This window comes from Alligator mississippiensis, chromosome 5 (assembly GCF_030867095.1).
Source record: "Alligator mississippiensis isolate rAllMis1 chromosome 5, rAllMis1, whole genome shotgun sequence".
NCBI lineage: Eukaryota > Metazoa > Chordata > Crocodylia > Alligatoridae > Alligator > Alligator mississippiensis.
The window spans coordinates 182,758,283-182,778,493 of record NC_081828.1 but is presented as its reverse complement, the minus strand read 5'-3'; the positions used below and the strand labels follow the sequence as shown (position 1 = coordinate 182,778,493).

At 45.5% G+C, this 20,211-nt stretch overlaps 1 protein-coding gene across 7 annotated transcripts in view; it reads right to left on the bottom strand.

Moving 5' to 3' along the window:
• Nucleotides 1-20,211, bottom strand: part of CACNB2 (calcium voltage-gated channel auxiliary subunit beta 2) — a 446,893-nt gene that overhangs the window by 3,475 nt on the left and 423,207 nt on the right. For all 7 annotated transcript variants that reach the window (XM_059729059.1, XM_006271434.4, XM_006271433.4 and 4 more), the window contains 3 exons: nucleotides 8,289-8,440; nucleotides 7,168-7,263; nucleotides 5,778-5,963 (listed from right to left, as the gene is read on the bottom strand). In XM_059729059.1, coding sequence (XP_059585042.1) covers nucleotides 5,778-5,963; nucleotides 7,168-7,263; nucleotides 8,289-8,440 — 434 coding nt within the window. The remainder of the gene's footprint in view (nucleotides 1-5,777; nucleotides 5,964-7,167; nucleotides 7,264-8,288; nucleotides 8,441-20,211) is intronic.

Genomic DNA, 20,211 nt, shown 5'->3' with positions numbered 1-20,211 from the left:
CCCAAATTATCGCTAAAGAGATTGTTAGAATTCAATTTTAGAATTAAAAAAAAAAGTTTCTGCCAAAAGAATAATCCATACCACCTGTGGCTAGGACATGATTTAATTTTGTATCATCTGTAATGGAAAAGGGTGGAGAAGTACATTAACCTGAGGTTACACTTGGTCAAAAATCAGATACTCTGTTCTGAGGAATTCCAAAATTCTGAAAAAAAGAATTGACTTTTGGAACAAAAATAGAAGCACAGAAATGTCCTGTAGAGGGGGAAATCTGAAAACAAAATAGGAATAATCAAAACAGTTCGTTGTGAAAATTCGGAAAAACCTCAGGGCTCTGGGTTCAGCCATAACTCCTGGTCTTTTAGCCTCCCAGAGTAACCAGGAGCTTAGAAGTTTTTGGAATCAGGTTGAGCTAAGAGCCTTTATGCCTAGGAACTAAGGCTTCCAGACTCCAAGCATGGTAACAGATAGCATGGACACCCTGGGGTCCTGACTGGGACTCCAGGACCTCTTAAGTAATGCGCATGGTAGAGTTGGCCATAGATCCGTGGACCCTGGAAGCCAAGACTCCCCGTAGTTCATATGCAGAACTACTTAGCTGCCCTGAAGAAAATAATGCGGTTTTTCAAGCTCATTTTTTTTTGTTGCTTTGACTAGGGAACAAAGCAAAATCATTCCTCTTTCTCCAGTCTATGATAGTAATAGGCGTATTCTGTCTGTCCGAAGCACTCTAATTGATTGTTTCGGCAGCCAATCACAATACTTAATGAAACAACCAATCAATCAGAGTGCTCCGGACAGACAGAATAAGCATGTTATTATTATAGAAGATCCTGAGGCATTTCAAACAGATAAGCAGGCAAGTCAGAGCTAGAATGAACCATGCCCCCCACCCCCCGCAGAGTGGGCAGGCTCTGCCAACTGAGGGGGGGGGGCAGAGGGGAAGCGATGAGGGGCCTGATCCTTTTTTTTCATCTTCCTGGAGCCTGCCTGCCTCTCCTGCAGCCAGGGGGTGAGCTGCCCTGAGCTGTGGGGGGCCCCAGGGCTTCCATCCATGGTGGCAGCATTCCCCAGGACCACACAGGAAGGGGGCCAGCAATTGGGTGCTGCCGCCAGAGGGAAGCACAGGGGTCACTGCAGCTCAGGGGCTGTGTGACATGCTGGCAGTTCACTCCCTGGCCATGGGAGATGCAGGCAGGCTCCAGGGTGGGGGAGGAATCTGGCCCCTCACAGCTTTTTTTTTTCCCCCCCCACAGTGGAGCCTGCCTGGAGCTGCCACCAGGTCGCACAGCCCCTGAACTGCGGGGAGGGGACGTTGCTTCCCTCTGTGGTGGCGGTGCCCCTTGGGTGGGGTGCTAGCTGCATGGATGCAGCCCCAGCTTGCAGGCAGCACCTGCCAGAACTAATGGTGCATGGGGCACTGGAAGCCTAGGTGTGCTCGGGGAAGCTTGGGCTTGGCAAGCTTCCAGTGCCCCACGCACCATCCCTGCCACCTTTTCACCACCCAGGACCACCTGGGAACAGGCTGACTGCCTCAGGAACATGGCAGGAGGGTTCTGGGTGTGCTGGCAGCCAGACAAGGTGGCAGGGATGGTGCACGGGGCACTGGAAGCCCACCAAGCCCGAGCTTCTCTGAGCACGCCTGGGCTTCTAGCACCCCATGCACCATCCCTGCCACCTTCTCTGGATATGGCCTTTGTACACATGAGGCATATCACTGTAATTTGTTACATAGAAAACTAAAATACATGGGATATGTTTTAGTTTGCTATGTAAAATGTCATTTAAATGGAAATATGCCTCTGGACGTGTACACTATTACAAAACTTAATCATAACATACCACCAAACATGTAGACTGTTATGCAATTAAATCATAAGTGTTCTAACATGGAAACATTATGAGATCAGCCCTTTTCACAGAGTTTGTGCTGTACTGTCAAAGAAACAGCAATTCTATTATTAGGGGTGCACTGAAAAAGATTTTTGGGGCCAATACCGATAGCTGATTTTTAAAGAAGCGTATCAGCCAATACTGATCTGATTTCTGATACGTAGCCTGGCACCTTAAAGTCTGTTGTGGTGGAAAGGGAAGGGGGAGGCAAGCAGGGGGGCAGATTGAGACCCCTGCAGTGAGGCAGTGAGTGGGGCTGGGGTAGGTGCAGCCCCCAGCTGAAGTGGAGTGTCGGACAGAGGCACAGCTCATCTGGGTGGCACCGGGGGGGGGGGGGGGTGGCAGCTCCTGCCTTGCACACACCCCAGGAGGGCATGGAGGGGAGGGTGTGTCCCTAGATCTGTGCGGGGCTGGGTGGAGCAGGCTGCAGCACTGGGCTCTTCCTGGTGGGGGCTGGGTTGGGCTGTGCTGAGGGCAGGGTGACTAGCAGCACTGGGAGGGAAGGCTTGGGGGGCTACAGTGAATTTTGGGGTGGCTGCAGTCCCCACTCTGTAGCCCCCCTCCTGGTTCCACTGCCACCTGCTCCAAGCACAGCCCAGCACAGCCCTGGCCCCAGTGCTGCAGCCTGCCCTGCCCCACGCAGATCTGGGGGCGCCCCCCTCTCAAGACCTCCCAGGATGCAAGCAGCAGGAGCCAGCCCCCCTCCCTACAGCCCCTGGACAAGCCACAGCTCCATCCCACACCCTGCCCCACCCTAGTTGGGCAGTGCCTGTCCCAGCCCCACTCCCTCCCTCACTGCAGAGGCCTTGATCTGCATCCCCATCCCTTCCTTGCCCCCTCCCCTTCCACCACAACAGACTTACCAGCTGCATGCAGCTCTCCATGCTGCCGGACTGTGCTCCTCCCCGCCTATGTACCACACCATGGCTGCACGCATGCACGGGGTATTTGTCGGCCACATTATCAGCCGTGTTAGGCAAGAAAAGCTGATTTTCGATACAGTCCATTTTCTTTATATCAGTGCCGATCCAATAATGGATCGATGTATCAGTGCACCTGTATTATATCTGAGCTGAATCAAGGAAGGATAAAGACAACAGGGCCTTTTAAGTCTGCATTTCCTTCTCAGCAAGACCAGGCATGTCACCTGACTACAAGTGGATGAGGCTTATTTCTTAGCAGCATGCCCCATCTCATTTTGGAGGTAGTGTTAATATACCCCTAGTCTAGGATTTGTTGCAGAGCCCAAACTATAAAGGTGGAATCAGATCTGGAGGTGGAAAGCAAGTCGATTCCATTCCTTTTTACTCAGATTGGGAGGATACATCTTTGTCCCATCTGCTGAAAAAGTATCCTCATAAAATGAAACAAAAGGATAAGGTACTAGATTTCAAATGGACCCACCTTTGCTCAGCATTTCAGGATTAACAAACCATCAAACAAAACTGAACTATAAATATGCCAATTTTAATGTTAAATAAAAACCTGTGAATTGGTAAGAGATTACAGCATAAAAACATCATGGTCCCTGTGACAAATATGGTTAAAATCAACATGCACTAATGGTAAAATATATAAATCCATACTCAAGGACATAAAAAAACTCCACTTGAGCAAAACAATAACTAGATCTAGCATATTTATTATACACAACTGTACTTTAACTTCACACTTAGATTGCTCTTCCAGATTATGATTATTTCAGAGTATGTTTAAGCTTTATGTTTGAGCCTGAGACAATCAAAGATAATAGCAAAGTGAGGCATATGCTCTTTTTCTCAGATTGCTTATGGAAGAAATAAGGACCCTGCAGACTACACTAAAGTGATTTTCCTTTCAGAAAGAACTTGCCAACTCTAATTCTGCAGGAAAAAAAATCTTTTAAATTAAGTATTTTTTTCTAAGATCCACATAAAACAAAATGCCTCAGCAGTTCAAAATGTAAATAGGGATATTCATTTTTCTAAAGAAGCTGTTTCTCTCAGACTAGTGATGGACTCTGATCTTAAGTGTATCTTAGAAACTGGGATGGAACAATTAGTTATTTCCGTTGGGACAAATTTGTAACTAGAGTAATTTCACTTGGCAGGATTTTAGGATGCCACATATTTCTGTTGCACAGCATCTAAAACCTCTATCAAAATAGGAGTCCTGTTGTGCTAAATGCAGCACAGGGGAAAAGAACATCCCTGCCCTCAAAAATTTACAGTTTAATTATACCAAATGGACACAGGATGGGGAGCATAGTACTGAAGTAATATACTCAAAATCATGTAGCAAATTAGTGACAAAGATAGCCATAAAATCCATGTTTCTTAATACCAACCCAGTATCCCAGCTGTTAGACCATATTGCTTCTCGAATTCTCTCCGCCTGGCATGCAGCGGTACTCCAGAGTATAAAGAGGTTAACGTGAGTGACGTATATATTCTGTAGGGCAATGGCCAGTGGATAAGAGAATACAGGAACCATGGACAAGCCTTAAGACTACAGTAATGTAGTCATTATAAAGTGACTCCTTTACAAGCCTGTGTCAGTAGTGATGGCTTTGCCCCTCCACCCTTTCAATTACTGTTGAATTCCCGCATAATACAGTTTCTCAGGCATGGCTTTTGGATTAAGGCAGTAGTTTTCAACATTTTTAGACTTGAGAAATCCTTCCCTTAAGTTTTCTGAATTTGGCAACACCCCAATTGAGATCTGTGGTCCTGAAGCATGACTGGTTATTTCTGTGCCATAGACAAGGGGGGGGGGGGAGGGGGGCGGAGGCAGTTGAGCTGAGAGCAGAAAGAGAACGGGGGGACCAGCAGAGTCTTACCTACCACAGCGTGGGTTTACCCCAAGGCTGAAGGCTTGCAGTGGGGATCCAAGACACAGCTCCCCTTGTCACCCTTACCCTTTTCTCTGTTAGCCCTCTCTCAGGTGCCAGTGATCTGTATGTAGATTGTGGCTATAAAAGCTTTAATGTGTCTGTGGCTGTGAAGGGGTTAACAAAGTAGCAATGGGGAGGAGGAGCCAGGCTTGGAGGAGAATCTTGGCCCAGCAGCCCACCTGCCTGCCAGCTAACAGCCTCTGCATGAGGCCCTGCTGAGCACACGCCCTGCCGCTGTCACTGGCATCCCCATACTTCCATTCCAGTGCCCTCCCCATGGTCAGTGCATGCAGCTTTTGTACCCATTGCCCAGCTGTGACCTCGAAGAACTGTCCCCAATGCCTCTGTTTTCAAGAGGGTTCATGCTGGATAGTCTGGGAAAGGCTGCAACAGAGGGGCTCCTGCTGAAGCTGCTTCCCAGTCTGCCCACCATGCCCCTCCTGGAAATAAAGGCATGCTGGGCAGTTCCATCTATCTACTGTGGCAGGGCCAGCTCTGAAGCTCCCTTGAAAAGTTATCAGAGGCTGTTAACCCCATATTATACCTACAGTTGAATCATATATGGGGACTTACAGAAGTGCTAATGGCTGGTAATTGTGTTACTACAGCAGAGGTTGGGTTGTTCTGGGCCCGATGGAATCAGAAGTATTCCATTTCACATCCATTCACAGTACATGATGAAGTAGGCTGTAGTCTGTGCATTAGTCTACAAGATACTACCTGCCTTATCTTCTACAGTACCAGGTGTTTCCAATCAGGCTGTTTCAGCCTTTGCGATCCAAAAAACGTCTTGCTGGTCAGCAAGTAAGTAAAGAAATACTACTGTGAATACCATGAAGATAACAATCATGTGTCCATCTTCACTGGTGAACATTAAGAAGGGCAAATACTTTTCCTAGTTCTTGTGTTTTCAACTAAATGTTTAGCACATTTTTGTTACCCACTCTGTGCCCTGATACCTCTCTCAGTTTCCAGAAACTTAGCAAGGGAGGGAAATAAAAAAAACCTGTACCTGTGAATTAGCATTTGGACCTGGGCTGACAGGAAGGGTGGCTGTTGCAAGCGTGCGAGTGAGGAGTTGGTTGGGAGGACTGCTGCTGGGAGGATGTGTGGCCTTCCAATAGGCTTCCAGATAGTCAGCCAGGTGCTCACAGGCATCTTCAAGTTGGTTCTCATCCAGAATTACATCAAACATTTCCTGTTAAAGGAGACATAATGAGAACAACCACTTTCTCAGCCAAAATAAACTAGAGCAGATATTGATAACAGACACACTTGAAAAAACATTTTCTAACATATCAAGTGAACTATAGTAACATTCTACCAAATACTAAGGTCCCATTGTAGCAGAACTCCGTCTTTCTCCTCCCCTCTGAAACAGTGGGCTTGAAAAAACCTACCACCAACAGCTATGACCAATATGATACTTCTTAAAGTAATTTCCAATAATCACCACTTGATGAAGTACAAGTAATCAGTGAAAGTAAAATAACATATAGAACATAAGGAAATAGAAGTTAAATTAGTAGCAACATTCTTCTTAAAAATACAGAAGAAAATGAAAGACTACTAGGGAAAGTTATGGAATTCCCATATCTAAAATCATTTGAGACAAAACTAACAACAAGAAACAGAAGTAAAACTATGTACCACTTCTAGAATGATTTTTCACTTCAGTGGTGTACAGACATAAGCTAGCTAATCTTCTTTATAATTTGAACCCATCTGTGGAAAGAGTTTTACTGGCTTCATCAGGCACTGGACTCGATTCTTAGCTTCTCGGGGTAACGACCTTGTCTTTCTAGGTCTCTGTTCAGCACACTTGTACAGTGGTATACAGGAAATAATTATTATTTTGTGAATAGTTAAGGAATCACCATTTACCCTTTCAAGATGGAGAAATTGAAAGTGTTTGCATAACTCAGGAGAACTTTCATCTCAGTTACATTACACCTTATGCATCCTTGTAGAAATTATTAAGAAGGATGACAAGAAAAGCCAATTCCAATGATGCATCCCCATTTGTATGGACCACTGACTTGTTTTAGACAGCGCTGACATTTGGTCAGTTCAGTTTAGATGAATTAGCTAGAAAAAAATATACAAATAATTTCATTTCTCAGCCATCAGTCATATAAAAATGCTGGTGGTTCAATACTTTCATATCTCAGAGCCAATTGTATTGATGGAAGAGATATATGTTACCTTTATGCCACGCACAATCCACAGATCTCAGGAGGGCTTTGTGCAAAATTACAAGTGAAATGTGCCCAGAAGGTGACAAACACTAATAAATGCTACAAAATTAACACCTTGCTTCAAAACAAAGTATAGAACAGTCCCTTTAAACAGGATTCTTCTGCCTTTCCACATGAGTGAATTATAAATCAACAGTAACTCACTGGAGGACATTGAGCGAGTTTGTCAGCTGCCACCATTTGAACATTAAGGTGTTTAGCCTGAGATTTCCCTCGAGATTTTATTAGCCTCTGTAAAACCTGTGGAAAATAAGAGACTTGTGAAAATAGGTGGTGAAAAAGAAAGAATTCAGAGGCAAAAAGTTAGATAATGGGTTTGATCCTGCTTCCATTCATTCAACGGGAGATTCATCAGTGGCAGGAATGTGAGTAGGATCAGGTCCAATGTGTTCGAACGATTTTCAGATAGAACACTTGAAAACCTCAAATTGTACAATTTTGAATGTTAACACACCTAATGCTATTTCAGGAGCTTCAAAAGCCTTTTCCTTGCTTTCTCTCCCCCAAAACAACCTTGATCCTGTCTCCCTTTCTGCTCTCATTCCTTTGCTGGAAAAATGGAGTTTAGAAGGGAGGTCTTCTTAACTCCATTTTTCCAGCACAACCTACCCTTTCATGTCTTCCTCCTTTGATAATTATATTTGAGCTATTTTCCCCACAATCCCCTAAATTGAGACAATCTATGCCAAGAATGCCCCCATAGACCCAATTTACTGTGCTTCTACCATCTCCACCTCCTTCACAAGTCTTCTAAGAATGCATTTTCCTGGAGAAGCCCACAGCAGCCTTAGACAGTGAAATGGCAAATTAAATGACCCCAAATTAAAAAAAAAAAAAAAACTATACAAAAATTACAGAACAGAACACAGGGACTGCTAAACTTCACCACTTATTCTGCTGTTCTTTATGCTGATACCCTTCATTTTTATACTGTCTCCTTGGTTTTGGGGTAAGGATCTCATCTTCATAGTTAAGAAACTTTAGGGACTCTGTAAAATAATATTATATATGTAGTAATAAACAATCAAGAGGGCTTCAGTTTGCCCTTCAACATTGGAACTACAGCTATCTTTAATTTGCAAAAGTGCTTTTGTAACTCTTAATATCCTTTCAATAATGTTATTTCTGCACCCAGAGTCTTGTCCTTCAAAATTTCAAGGAACCAACCTTTTTGGGTTCTAATGAGAACATGTGCTTTTTGTACCCATGGCTAATTTCAAAGAATGGATGGACCACAACACAACTAACATCAGTAAAATATTTACCTTGGGAGATGAAATCTTTACGTAGACTATAATGGGAGCCAGAGAGGTTTTACTAAGTTGAGCTGGGTGATTAATGGTATCGGCATCAAGTACTACCAGCTGCAACGTCCTTGCTAATTCAAATATCCGTTCAATTTCACTCTGAACTTCAGCTGTAGATAAGTAGAAAATTAGAGTTATACAAATAATAGCTAGCAATTAATTCTAACAAATGTCAAAAATGTGGTAGATCAGCGTGGGGCTCCCACCAGAGATGAGAAGATTGGCAGCAGCTGTTATTTGCTACTGTCAGTGGCAATCTAGTGAAACCAACACATCTTCAGCAAGAACATTCCGCCCACAATTGTGTTCTCTGAAGGTGGTACTCACCACTTTCCCACCTTGATGGCTTTGTGAACTGTTAACATGCAGAGACATTCCTAATACCTTCCTATACAACCCAAGCCCTATGTGTATAAGCAAAACAATGTTTGCAGAATTATGGTCTCCTGGTTAACATGCCAATCTCCCAGTGTTTCTACACAATCTCCATTGATTCCCTACTGGCAAATTATTGCAATGCTGACTATTATTATACTTAATAACCACATTTTTTCACACTGAAGTGCCTGAAGTTAGGCATTAAAACTATACTAAATCATCTGTGTAAAAGACGCTTGTTTTTCAGAAACACATTCACCACCCAAAAACTTCCATTTGTTTCAATGTGAATTTTTGATGCTTAGGACTTCTGAAAAACAGGCTGTTGTTTATAGATGTAACCCACTAGGGCACCAAACCTGAAAACGTTGGTCAATGTTTGTAAAATGCATTGACAACAAAACCTTCTAAGTAGTGCTAATACTTCTTCCAATTGGAGCAGGAGGCATGTAAGGTTTACTGTTGGAGATTTAATACATTCTGATAAGGAGTTGTCTGTCAAAATTTATCAATTTTTCAATAGTGAAAAAATCCATGGAGGCTGTCCAAATACAGTGATGTTTGCTTGGAAACCAAGTGAGTTATCAACAGAAACCTACCTTGTTCCCTGTCAATAAATCTACCTGGCTCTTCTAACAACCTGCCTGGCACTGCCTAATTGACTCTGGGCTTCCAGAATCAGTACTTCCAGAAGAACTCACTTCATGATTTGCCCTGAAGCTGGGACTTCATCCCTTTTTGCAAAGGATTTTAAAAAATATTTGCCTCCCTGAAATGGAATTGCCTTTGTTTGCTCAGCTCTTAATTTTACCCCCATTTCATGGACAGTGAAACTGAGGAAGACAGCAGATTTCAAAGATGGAAACCCTCAAACATCTTGTCCCCATTCTGGGGTGATCAGCTCTCAGAACTGAACAGCACAAAGTCTCACAGTCAATTTTAACCACTCTGACAGAATATTCAGTTAGACTTACTCCTAGATATGCATTCACATTAAGCACCAGAAATGAATAAAAATCCAGTGCATAAACCTGAACACATATCAAATGGCTTGTCTAATTCCGGAGGCGGGCATCTGTTTTTCTACCAAGGGGACCTTCCAAGTCTTCTTCTTCGGCAATCTTTTGCAGTTAAAGATGATTGTCTTTCATGATTGTCTTATCTGTGTGTCCAAAGATGGCTGATGAGGTCTATCTGGGATTGACAGACTCTACCGCAGCTCAGATGTGTTTCTGTGTGGGGTGGGTGCCACTGGATTCTTGATTTGGTCCATGACATGCTGTTTCTGCTGCTCCTGCTTTTCTATCTCCTGTTGTTGTTGAGGGGTTTCAAAGTACCAAGATCCCTGCAGCATACTCTTCCTTCATTTGGGGTGGTCCTGGGCAATAGTCTCCCAAGAGCTGATATTGATGTTGTATTTTTTTTTTAAGTTGACCTTAAGGACATCCCTAAAGTGCTTTCTCGGCGCTTCTCTTGAGAGTACATCTTGGCTGAGCTGGGAGAATACAACTTGCTTCAGGAGTCTGGAGTCTGCTATCAAGATGACATGGCTGGCCCAATGAAATTAATGTCAAATGATCATCACCTCAATACTCATGGAGTTTGCTGGCAGGAGGAAGCTAATGTGGGTGCATCTGTCTTCCCACTGGATTTGGAAGATCTTCTGCAGGCAACATTGATGGTACTTCTCCAACAACTTCAAATTTCTCCTGTACATTGTCCATGGACATCATGGGTGATTAGAGCATGGGTGTTGCCATGATGTCTTGTGCCTGTTTTTCTGGCAGAACAGAGTATTAGTGATGGTAAGTCCACGTTCTGTGCATTCAGTCAAGGGAAGGACGCCACTGGAGTTGACCTTTTCTACTTCCTCCTTGCTGATGATTGTGTTCCAGAGGTTAGAGTCCCTTCCAACTCTGGCATTGAAATCACCAAGAAGAATAAGTCTGTCTCCCATTGTAATGTCAGAAACGACTTGGTCAAGCTGGTGTAGAATTCCTTCTCGATTTCCATCGGCAGCATCAAGAGTCAGGGCATATGCACTGATGACATGGTTTGTATGGTTAAGGGCCTGCAGATCGTATGGTTAAGGGCCTGCAGACCAAGCCCTACGAGGAGAGACTAGAGAACCTGGACCTTTTCAGCCTCCGCAAGAGAAGGTTGAGAGGCGACCTTGTGGCTGCCTATAAATTCATCACGGGGGCACAGAAGGGAATTGGTGAGTTTTTATTCACCAAGGCGCCCCCGGGGGTTACAAGAAATAATGGCCACAAGCTAGCAGAGAGCAGATTTAGATTGGACATTAGGAAGAACTTATTCACAGTTCGAGTGGCCAAGGTCTGGAACGGGCTCCCAAAGGAGGTGGTGCTCTCCCCTACCCTGGGGGTCTTCAAGAGGAGGTTAGATAAGCATCTAGGTGGGGTCACCTAGACCCAGCACTCTTTCCTGCCTATGCAGGGGGTCGGACTCGATGATCTATTGAGGTCCCTTCCGACCCTAACATCTATGAATCTATGAATCTATGACATAGCATATTGGCTCCCCGCCAGTTTCCAATATGGAACTCACTGAGTTAGTTTATGAGTTCATCCTTAATGGCAAAACCAACTCTGTGAAGTCGGCATTCTCCTTCCTCTTTACCCTTCCAAAAGATGGTATAGCTGCCTGCATGTTCTTTGAGCTGCCCCATCTGCTGCTTGCCGGGTCTTGCTCAGTGCAACTACATTGATGTTGTGTTGCCTGAGTTTTCAGGTCACAATTGCAGTGTGGCGCTCTGGGCATTCAATATTAGCATTGCACATGAAGGTCCTGATGTTCCAGATCCTGAAAATGATGGCGTGTCTTTGTTGGTATTTTTGACTGCAGTAAAGATGATCCCACTGGATGCAATTATCCAGTCAGAAAGAAATACAGAATACTGTATTCGACAGGTTTTGTTTAAAGCACCTTTTCTAGCCCCCTTCCCATGTGGGGTGAGCAGAGCAGATCCTGAAGAGGGCTGCTCAGTCACAGATACAGCTGCTGAATAGCACTCCTGTCTCATCCAAGTGCTAGATGACCTTCTTGTAACTGCTGCCTTCATGCCAGTTCATGACCAGGAGCTTCCAGACTTCACAATCCTGCTCCTGTCACCATTAGCTAGTAGCAAAAGGGCTTGAGGAATGGCCTAGAAAAGCTGTTGTCATGGAAGACACCTGTGTGTGACTTCTTCTATTGTGGAGAAATTACTGCACATCAGCTTTCACACAGCTCTTGACAAAACCGGACCTTGATCCAATGGCAAGGAAACAAAGACAACTGGAGATCTCGTTCTACTGCAGCCTTCATCCACCTTCACAGTCACTGAGATTCTAACAATTTCTCCCTTCTGTTCTGCCGTTGAGGACTTGCAGTCCCATGGCTGGGGGCAGGCTTATAATAGTGGCGACCTGTACTCACCATGTCACAGCATCATCAAAGGATATATGGGGCTTTTCAGGATGGAAATCATTGCCATCTGCTGTTCTCACCACATCCTGGTGATGCTGCCACTGTTTGATCCGTGACTGCTTATATCAGAGTTAACCTTGCTTATTCAAAGCTAACTTTCCCTGAAGGTCATTCCAGTATCCATCACCTGTAGATGCGCTAGGTAGTAGTACAACTCTGCCCCACAGACCTTCTAAGTAGACTTCAAGCAGCACTAGAAGTTAGAGCTGTATAATCTAGTCTGGAGTGGGCAAGGATAGGGCAGCCACTGCTGTATGGGCTAAGCCAGGGGTGGGCAATTATTTCAGGCATAGGGCCGCTTACTGAGTTTTGGGAAGCCATCAAGGGCTGCATGACGGGCAGCCAAGGGCAGATGGATATTAATTTTCTAAATTTTTTAGGGGCCCTGCAGGCTGGATAGAATGGCCTGGTGGGCCACATCTGGCCTGCGGGCTGCATTTTGCCCACCCCTGGGCTAAGCTTTTCCTTCCTTGCATCAGGAAGTCAATCAAATGAATCATGACAGAATCGGTGGTCTTTAGTGCTAAATCATATGGTTTGGTTTGGGATAGCAATATAGGTGTTGATGTGGAGGATTCATCTTCATGCATAGTATGGTAAATATTAATTTCCACAGTAACAGTACAAACCATGATCTAAAATAAAATGTGGGACCTGTTGCATCCAATCTACATGGAGGTAAATTGCAGTGATTCATACTTCATTTCTGCTCCTTAGAGTTAGAGGCAGGGGAGTGGAAAGGGATGTGGATTGCTTTTGAAATTTAGGTGTTGCAGGGGGGTTGTTTATACTTTATTGTAATATCTTATTTTGTTTCTATGATTTTTTGTTATCTTTTATTGTAAACTACCTGGAATATACATCTAACAAATAAATACCACTTTTCCACATCCATCTATGACACCATCCTCCTCCACATGCCATAGTGAAACCCACTTATCCTACAAGATGTTACAAAAATTCCTGCACAGTCTCTTTGTTTCTCTTAGACAGTGGAAATGCTTTTTGTGCATGTGTGTGTGGCTGTTTGGAGCTGCCTGGCCATAAAAAGATGCAGGGTTTGGATAAAGGAACAAACTGATTGTAGTTCTCCAACTGAGCCTTCCTTTGATTACTGAAAGAAAATACTCATTTCTTTAATGTTGAAGGCAGCAGGAAATCTTTATATCTCACTGTTCATTTAAGCACATAATGTTCTTGTACATTTATCCTGGTGTTATGCAAAATATGCACCAACAACACCAGGAAAATGACTAAACAACAAAACTATGGAAGACACATTGAAAATATGTTCAACAACCCATAAAGTGCACCCAAGATGGACATATTATGTAAAAGGTATTAACATTCAGTCTCACCACACACACTTAGGTTAGCTCAAGTGTCACATACCAGTTCCAGAGCAAAGAAAGTAATTTGTAGTGTTAGCTGGCACATTTAAAGTGAATTATACCATAAGAAATTAATTTATTACTATGTGCACCTGACAAGGAATTAGACCCTTTTATATACTATGTAGTCAGGATACTTCTCAGGATTTCTTTGATAAATCTCAAATTATAAACAATAATTTATAAAGGAGTAACAGATTAAAAAAACCGAAAACCAAAAAGACCACTAGATAATTTCTGAGCCCAGAGAGCAGCAGTGGAGGCAGCTGGGCAGGTAGGTTAACCCTTCCCTGCATGCTCCCCTGGAATAAATGCTGCAGGCAGTCACAAGTAAGTGGTGTTTGGGCAGGGGTGGAAGTGGGGGACAACAGGGAATTCCAAGGGGCACTAGGCGGAAGTCCAGGGGGCAGGGCTCCAGGCTTCTGTTGGTTTGAAATGTGCTAGCACTAACACCAGTCAACTTTTGTGTGGCTCACAGTGGAAGGTGCAACAAGGTCCCTAGTTTATTAAATTGAATTTCAATGAATTAAGACATAAAACATATTTTGACATCTACTTCAATTCCTAACTTAAGTTGCTTCAAAAAAAAAAAAAAAAAAAAGACCTCAAGGGAAGGAAAACAGCTACTGTATAGTGGAATGAATTCAAGGCTTCCCAAGCCAGCAAACTATTTAAGAAATAGTGGGAACATCTACATGAGATGCTAGAAGTGCAGTAGATTAATTCTACTGTGCATTAGCACATCACGGCAAAAGCTGTGCTAATAAGCAGTAGAATTAGCCTACTGCACATTAGCAAAAAAATGCGCACCTGTGCTAATGCACAGTAGCGCCAATTATGGGTCATTAAGTTTAGTACCTGTTTTTATAGCAGAATTATGGCACATTAATGCACATGTAGGCATGCCCACTGATAGTTAAATCAAAATACTTTAACATCCAAACAGCTCAACAAGCAGCTCAAAAAAATCCAACAAAAACAAACCAAACTAAACCTTGAGGATGTCAATGGCTACAGATTTACATGAGCCGAAGCTCTGCAATTATTTGTGTGTCTAAGGCCCCCTTTACATGTTATAGGTATTCTGCAATTAACTAGTTAATTGTGTAATTATCTTGTGACCAGCTGCACATGCAAAGTAGTGATCACACAATAAAAAGTTCAAACAAGCTGTAAAGTTAGACTTTGAAAATGTGTACTACCTTTATAGCTGATGGCTACTGCACCAGCTATAAAGGTAGTAATTAGCAAGAGTAACAGGGTCTCCCCTGCAACCTGCACTCCCCTGCAAACACAGGGGTGCACCTTTCCTAGCTGGGGCTGGGAGTTCAATAACTGCTGGGGACTTTCAGCCACAGCAGCTGCAGATTCTGTGCCCTGGTAGCATCCTGCAGTTTCTGGGACCCAGTGTCTCTCAGCTGTGGATGCTGGCTCCCTGCAGCATGCCTCCTGACAAACTCCCAGGATGGAAGGATTGCCACTGCCATTCCCTCACCCTGGGAGTGTGCGAAACCCCTGGGGCTGGAGGATCACTGCAGGGCAATCCCCCTTGCCCAGGGGTGTGGGAATCTCCTGGAGCCAAAGGATCACCTCTGTGACCATGAATGACTGGTGCCTCCCAAGCTTGGGGGGTGTACCACTTGCAGGCAACAGCATTGGTGGCAAGCAGGTACCACCTGCAGACATCAGTGGTGGTGTCAGGGGGGGTGGAAAGCAGCAGCTGCTAGCAGAAACCAGTGGTGGCTTCGGCAGCAGCCAATCTCAGGTGGGGCATGTACCCCCACCACCCCGCCCGTCTCCCCTAAGCATCGCCTATGACTGTGACGATCCTCCCACCCTGAGGATTTCCTGCACGCCCAGTGATGTAGTCTTTTTTATGGTATATCTAGCTTTTGCAAATTATATCTAATTGAATACTTAAGGCAGCTTGCTGGTGCTGGGAGGGGTGTGGTATATGTATGTTAAGGAATGCTTGCCCGCTGGGAAAGAAATGCTATGTAGGCAAGCCCAGACAAGTACGGACATGTTCTGTGGCTAAAGTAATATGAGCATGGGCTAAGAGAAGGCAGCCAATAGTAACGGTACAGTGTGTTAAGTGGGAGAAAGCTATATAAGGCTGAAGCAAGCCAAAGGGGGTGGTGCTTGCTTTGCAAATGATTGCCAAGCACCCCTCTCTGTGCAGACTTGAAACAATAAAGATTAAGTTGGATCCTCCACCCCTGTGTGTTTATTGGCAAAAGCGCACCGGGCACGAACTCACACTGTCCTTTGGGGACAACAATTTGGCGACCCAGATGGGACCCCATTGACCGCCTTGCCCGGTCCACCTCCTTGGCTCCGGCAACGGCTGTGGACGGCACGAGGACCAGGCGCCACCGGCTCTTTTCGTCGGAGGTCTGACCGTCTCCTGGTTGTTTGACGGAGCCGTGGAGGGGCACAACAGCGCAACGCTCGGAGGAACAACTTAATCCGACGGGACGAGGGAGGTCTCAATGAACTGGCGAGTGTCTCTTTTGATTTACGGATAGGTTGGGTAAGAGAGGCGGCTTTAAAAGTTCCGACCGCGTAGACGCCCTAGGAGAGTAAGATCGGGTGGCAGTCCCGTGAACTCCCTTTAATCAGTTTGGTTTTGAAGCTGAGCGGCAGTCACCGTCCATTGTTTAATAAATGGGGAATAACCAGTCCAGGATTCCGACCTGCAGTCCCCTGGGATGCATTTTGAAAAATTGGTCAAAGTTTGGAGGCAACCCAATGACGAAAAAGAGAATGATTCGATATTGCAATAAATGGTGGCCACAGTACAAACTCGAGGATGGTGTGATCTGGCCGAAGAATGGGTCTTTAGATTATAACACTGTTTTGCAATTGCAATTGTTTTGTCGGAGCCAGGGGAAATGGGATGAAATGCTTTATGTGGATGCATATATGTCTTTGTATGGAGATAGGACTACTCAGAGGTCCTGTGGGATACCTGGGGGGAGTGGAGTAATGGCTTTGCGAAAAATTGAGGCCGTGGGTCTGGAGGAGCCGGAGGAGGATACGCAGCTGCTGGCTGCTCCCATGGCTCCCCCGCTACCTTCTGTGCCCCATGCGTCGCCACAGGGGGCTTCCATGGCACCCGCAATTGCTAGTCATGGGTTCTCGACCAGCTCACCTAGCTCATCATCTACCACTACCCCCAGTAGCCCTGGGGTGCTGTCCCCGGGTTCAGCAGATGCAGGCAGAAGCGATTTGGCGGTAGGAGGGGCTATGGGCAGTGAGACATTCAGTCCAATAGCAGACCACTTAAGATCGGCCAAACCAGTAATTCAGGCTCCTTTGCATCAGGCAGTGGGCCCCAAGGGTAGGCCCGTTTTTGTTCACGTGCCGTTCAGCACGGCTGACCTGATCAACTGGAACTGGAACTGATCAACAGGCCCGTACCGCCAGAACCCCGAGGCAATGGTGCAGCTGTTTACTACCATTTTTCTTACCCACCAGCCAAATTGGCAGGACATTCAGGCTTTACTAGCCGCCCTTCTAACTCTGGAAGAAAAGAGGTTGGTCTTAGAAAAGGCACGTGCGGTGGCTCAACAGCGCCACCCAAATGGTGTTGTAGATGAACTCTGCCCCAAGACAAATCCGGGTTGGGACCCCAATGCCCAGGGGGAACTGCTGAGCCTGGAACTGTATCAAGAACTGGTGTTGGCAGCCCTTCAGGAGGCCATTCCTAAGCAGAAAAATTTGTCTAAATTGTATGAGGTGCGTCAGGGTCCAGAGGAAGACCCGTCTAGCTTCTATGGGAGGTTGTGTGAGGCGGCGAAGCAGTGGACAGATTTGGATCCGGAATTGCAGGAAAATGCCAAGATGTTTAATACGCTGTTTATAGGACAGTCGGCCCCAGATATCCGGAAAAAGTTGCAGAAAGCAGAGGGGGCTGCCAGAATGGGTATCAGCCAAGTTATTGAGATCGCCTATAGGGTATACTCGAACAGAGATCAGGTTAAAGAGAAAAAGGAAGACAAAAGAATGAAGGCGCAGGCGTCATTATTGGCGGCAGCAATTGTAGACCAGAGGGGAAGAGGACATGGGAGAGGAAATAGAGGAAGTAGAGGGAGGGGAGGCGCCAGTTATGCCCCGGGAGGATGTGGACAAGGCCCCAGATTGGGGGCTGACCAGTGCGCCATCTGCAAACAGATTGGGCATTGGAAGAATTAGTGCCCCCAAAGGGGGGAGAAGAAACGTGATGGAGAAGAGAGAGTAATGATGCTAGAGGATTCTGACCAAGAGTGACGGGGACCGGAGGCAAACATCGAAGTGATTCCCGTCTCCCCTGATGAGCCCCTGGTTAGAATGCAAGTGGGGGGAGAACTCATTGATTTTTTAGTGGACAGTGGAGCCACTCATTCAGTTGTGACAAATTTTAAAGGACCCCTGTCAAAAACCAAGATCCCCATAGTGGGAGCAACAGGTCAACGGACCCATCGTCCTTTTGTACCCCCCATGGAGTGTAAATTGGAAGGAAACAAAGTATATCACCAGTTCCTGTATATGCCCGAGTGTCCCCTGCCCTTGTTTGGAAGGGACTTGCTGTGCAAGCTGCAGGCTCAACTAACCTTTTCAGATGAAAAGATTATCATGAAAATACCAACAGAAGAGGCCTGGAAGGCTCAAATGTGTCTTCTGCGAGAGATAGGGGAGGAAGGGAAAATTCCCCCCGAAGCAGAAGACGCTGTAGTACCCTGGGTATGGGCGGGAGAAAAGCCAGGGAGAGCAAAGCTGGCCACCCACGTCAGAGTTGACTTGAAATCTGGGGTTAATCCACCCAGGGTACCACAGTATCGATTAAAATTGGAAGCTTGGAAAGGTTTGGAACCGCTTATAAAGCGATTCCTCGAACATGGCTTGTTCCGGGAGTGCCAATCGTCCTTTAATACCCCCATTTTGCCTGTTCAGAAGCCCCACAGTAACGAGTACCGTTTTGTGCAGGACCTGAGGGCTGTAAATAAGGCGACGGTGACCCTTCACCCGGTGGTACCAAATCCTTATACCTTGCTGGCTACGTTGTCTGCAACAGACAGATGGTTCACAGTCTTGGATCTAAAAGATGCCTTTTTCTGCATCCGACTTGAAGAGAACAGCCAGAAAATCTTCGCATTTGAGTGGGAAGACCCGAATACTAGGAGAAAAACACAATTGTGCTGGACTGTCTTACCACAAGGTTTCAAAAACAGCCCCACCATCTTTAGTACAGCCTTAAGTACTGACCTCTAGAAGTGGGACAAGGGACCATCGGGGACCTTGTTACAGTACGTCGACAACTTGTTAATCACAGCTGCCACCAAACAAGAGTGCCATCAATTGACCATGAGCTTGCTGAACTTCCTGGGACAAGTGGGGTACCAAGTATCCCGGAAGAAGGCCCAGATAGAGCAGGAGAAGGTACGGTACCTGGGATCTGATATCTTGCAAGGCCAGAGAGCACTGGGCCCTGAGAGAAAAGAGGCTATCTGCCGAATGGCGGTTCCACAGACTAAGAGACAGTTAAGAGGCTTCTTGGGAATGACAGGATTCTGCCAAATCTGGATCCCCAACTTTGGACTAATAGCCAAGGTTCTTTATGAGGCTACCACTGGCTTGCTGGTGCTGGGAGGGGTGTGGTATATGTATGTTAAGGAATGCTTGCCCGCTGGGAAAGAAATGCCACATAGGCAAGCCCAGACAAGTACAGACATGTTCTGTGGCTAAGGTAATATGAGCATGGGCTAAGAGAAGGCAGCCAATAGTAACGGTACAGCGTGTTAAGTGGGAGAACGCTATATAAGGCTGAAGCAAGCCAAAGGGGGTGGTGCTTGCTTTGGGAACGATCGCCAAGCACCCCTCTCTGCGCAGGCTTGAAACAATAAAGATTAAGTTGGATCCTCCACCCCTGTGTGTTTATTGGCAAAAGCGCACCGGGCACGAACTCACACTGTCCTTTGGAGACAACACCAGGGCGAGGAAGATTGCCCCTGTGGCAATCCTCCAGCCCCAAGCTATCCTTCAGCCCACATCCCTAGGGCAGAGAGACTACTTCAGCAGTGATCCTCCTACCCTGGATGTTTCACATACTCCTGGGGTAGGGGGATTGCCATTCCCCTGCCCCAGGAGTACATGGGGCACCCCCAAAGCTGGGAACCCCTCAACTGGGGTGCATGGGGCTCCCAGCTGCCGAAGCTTGCTTCTTGTCAGTGCAAGGGGAGCCTGGGATTAGGCTTGCCCCCACTGGCAATAAGATGCACTAGAATCTAATGCATGATTCCACAATCACACCTCTTGCCATGCACATGTGGCATGGCAGGAAGTGTGATTGTGTGAATCATATCCCATCACACCTTTTCCTGCATGTGTAGAGGGGGGCCCAAAAAAGGGATAAATCCTTCCATTTAAAAATCCACATTTGAATATGGCCTTAAATTTTAAATGGGGGATTTCACAATAGGCTTAATTATGCAAGGTTACACATTTATGCAGAAGTCTAAATTTCCGCAGAATATAAACTCTTTGTCTTTCCGTTGTAATTCAATGAGTTTTGCATGTTAATATGAAAATGGTAGAAAAGCCCTTAAATTTCATAAAATATAAATTTGGTTTAAGTCAGAAGT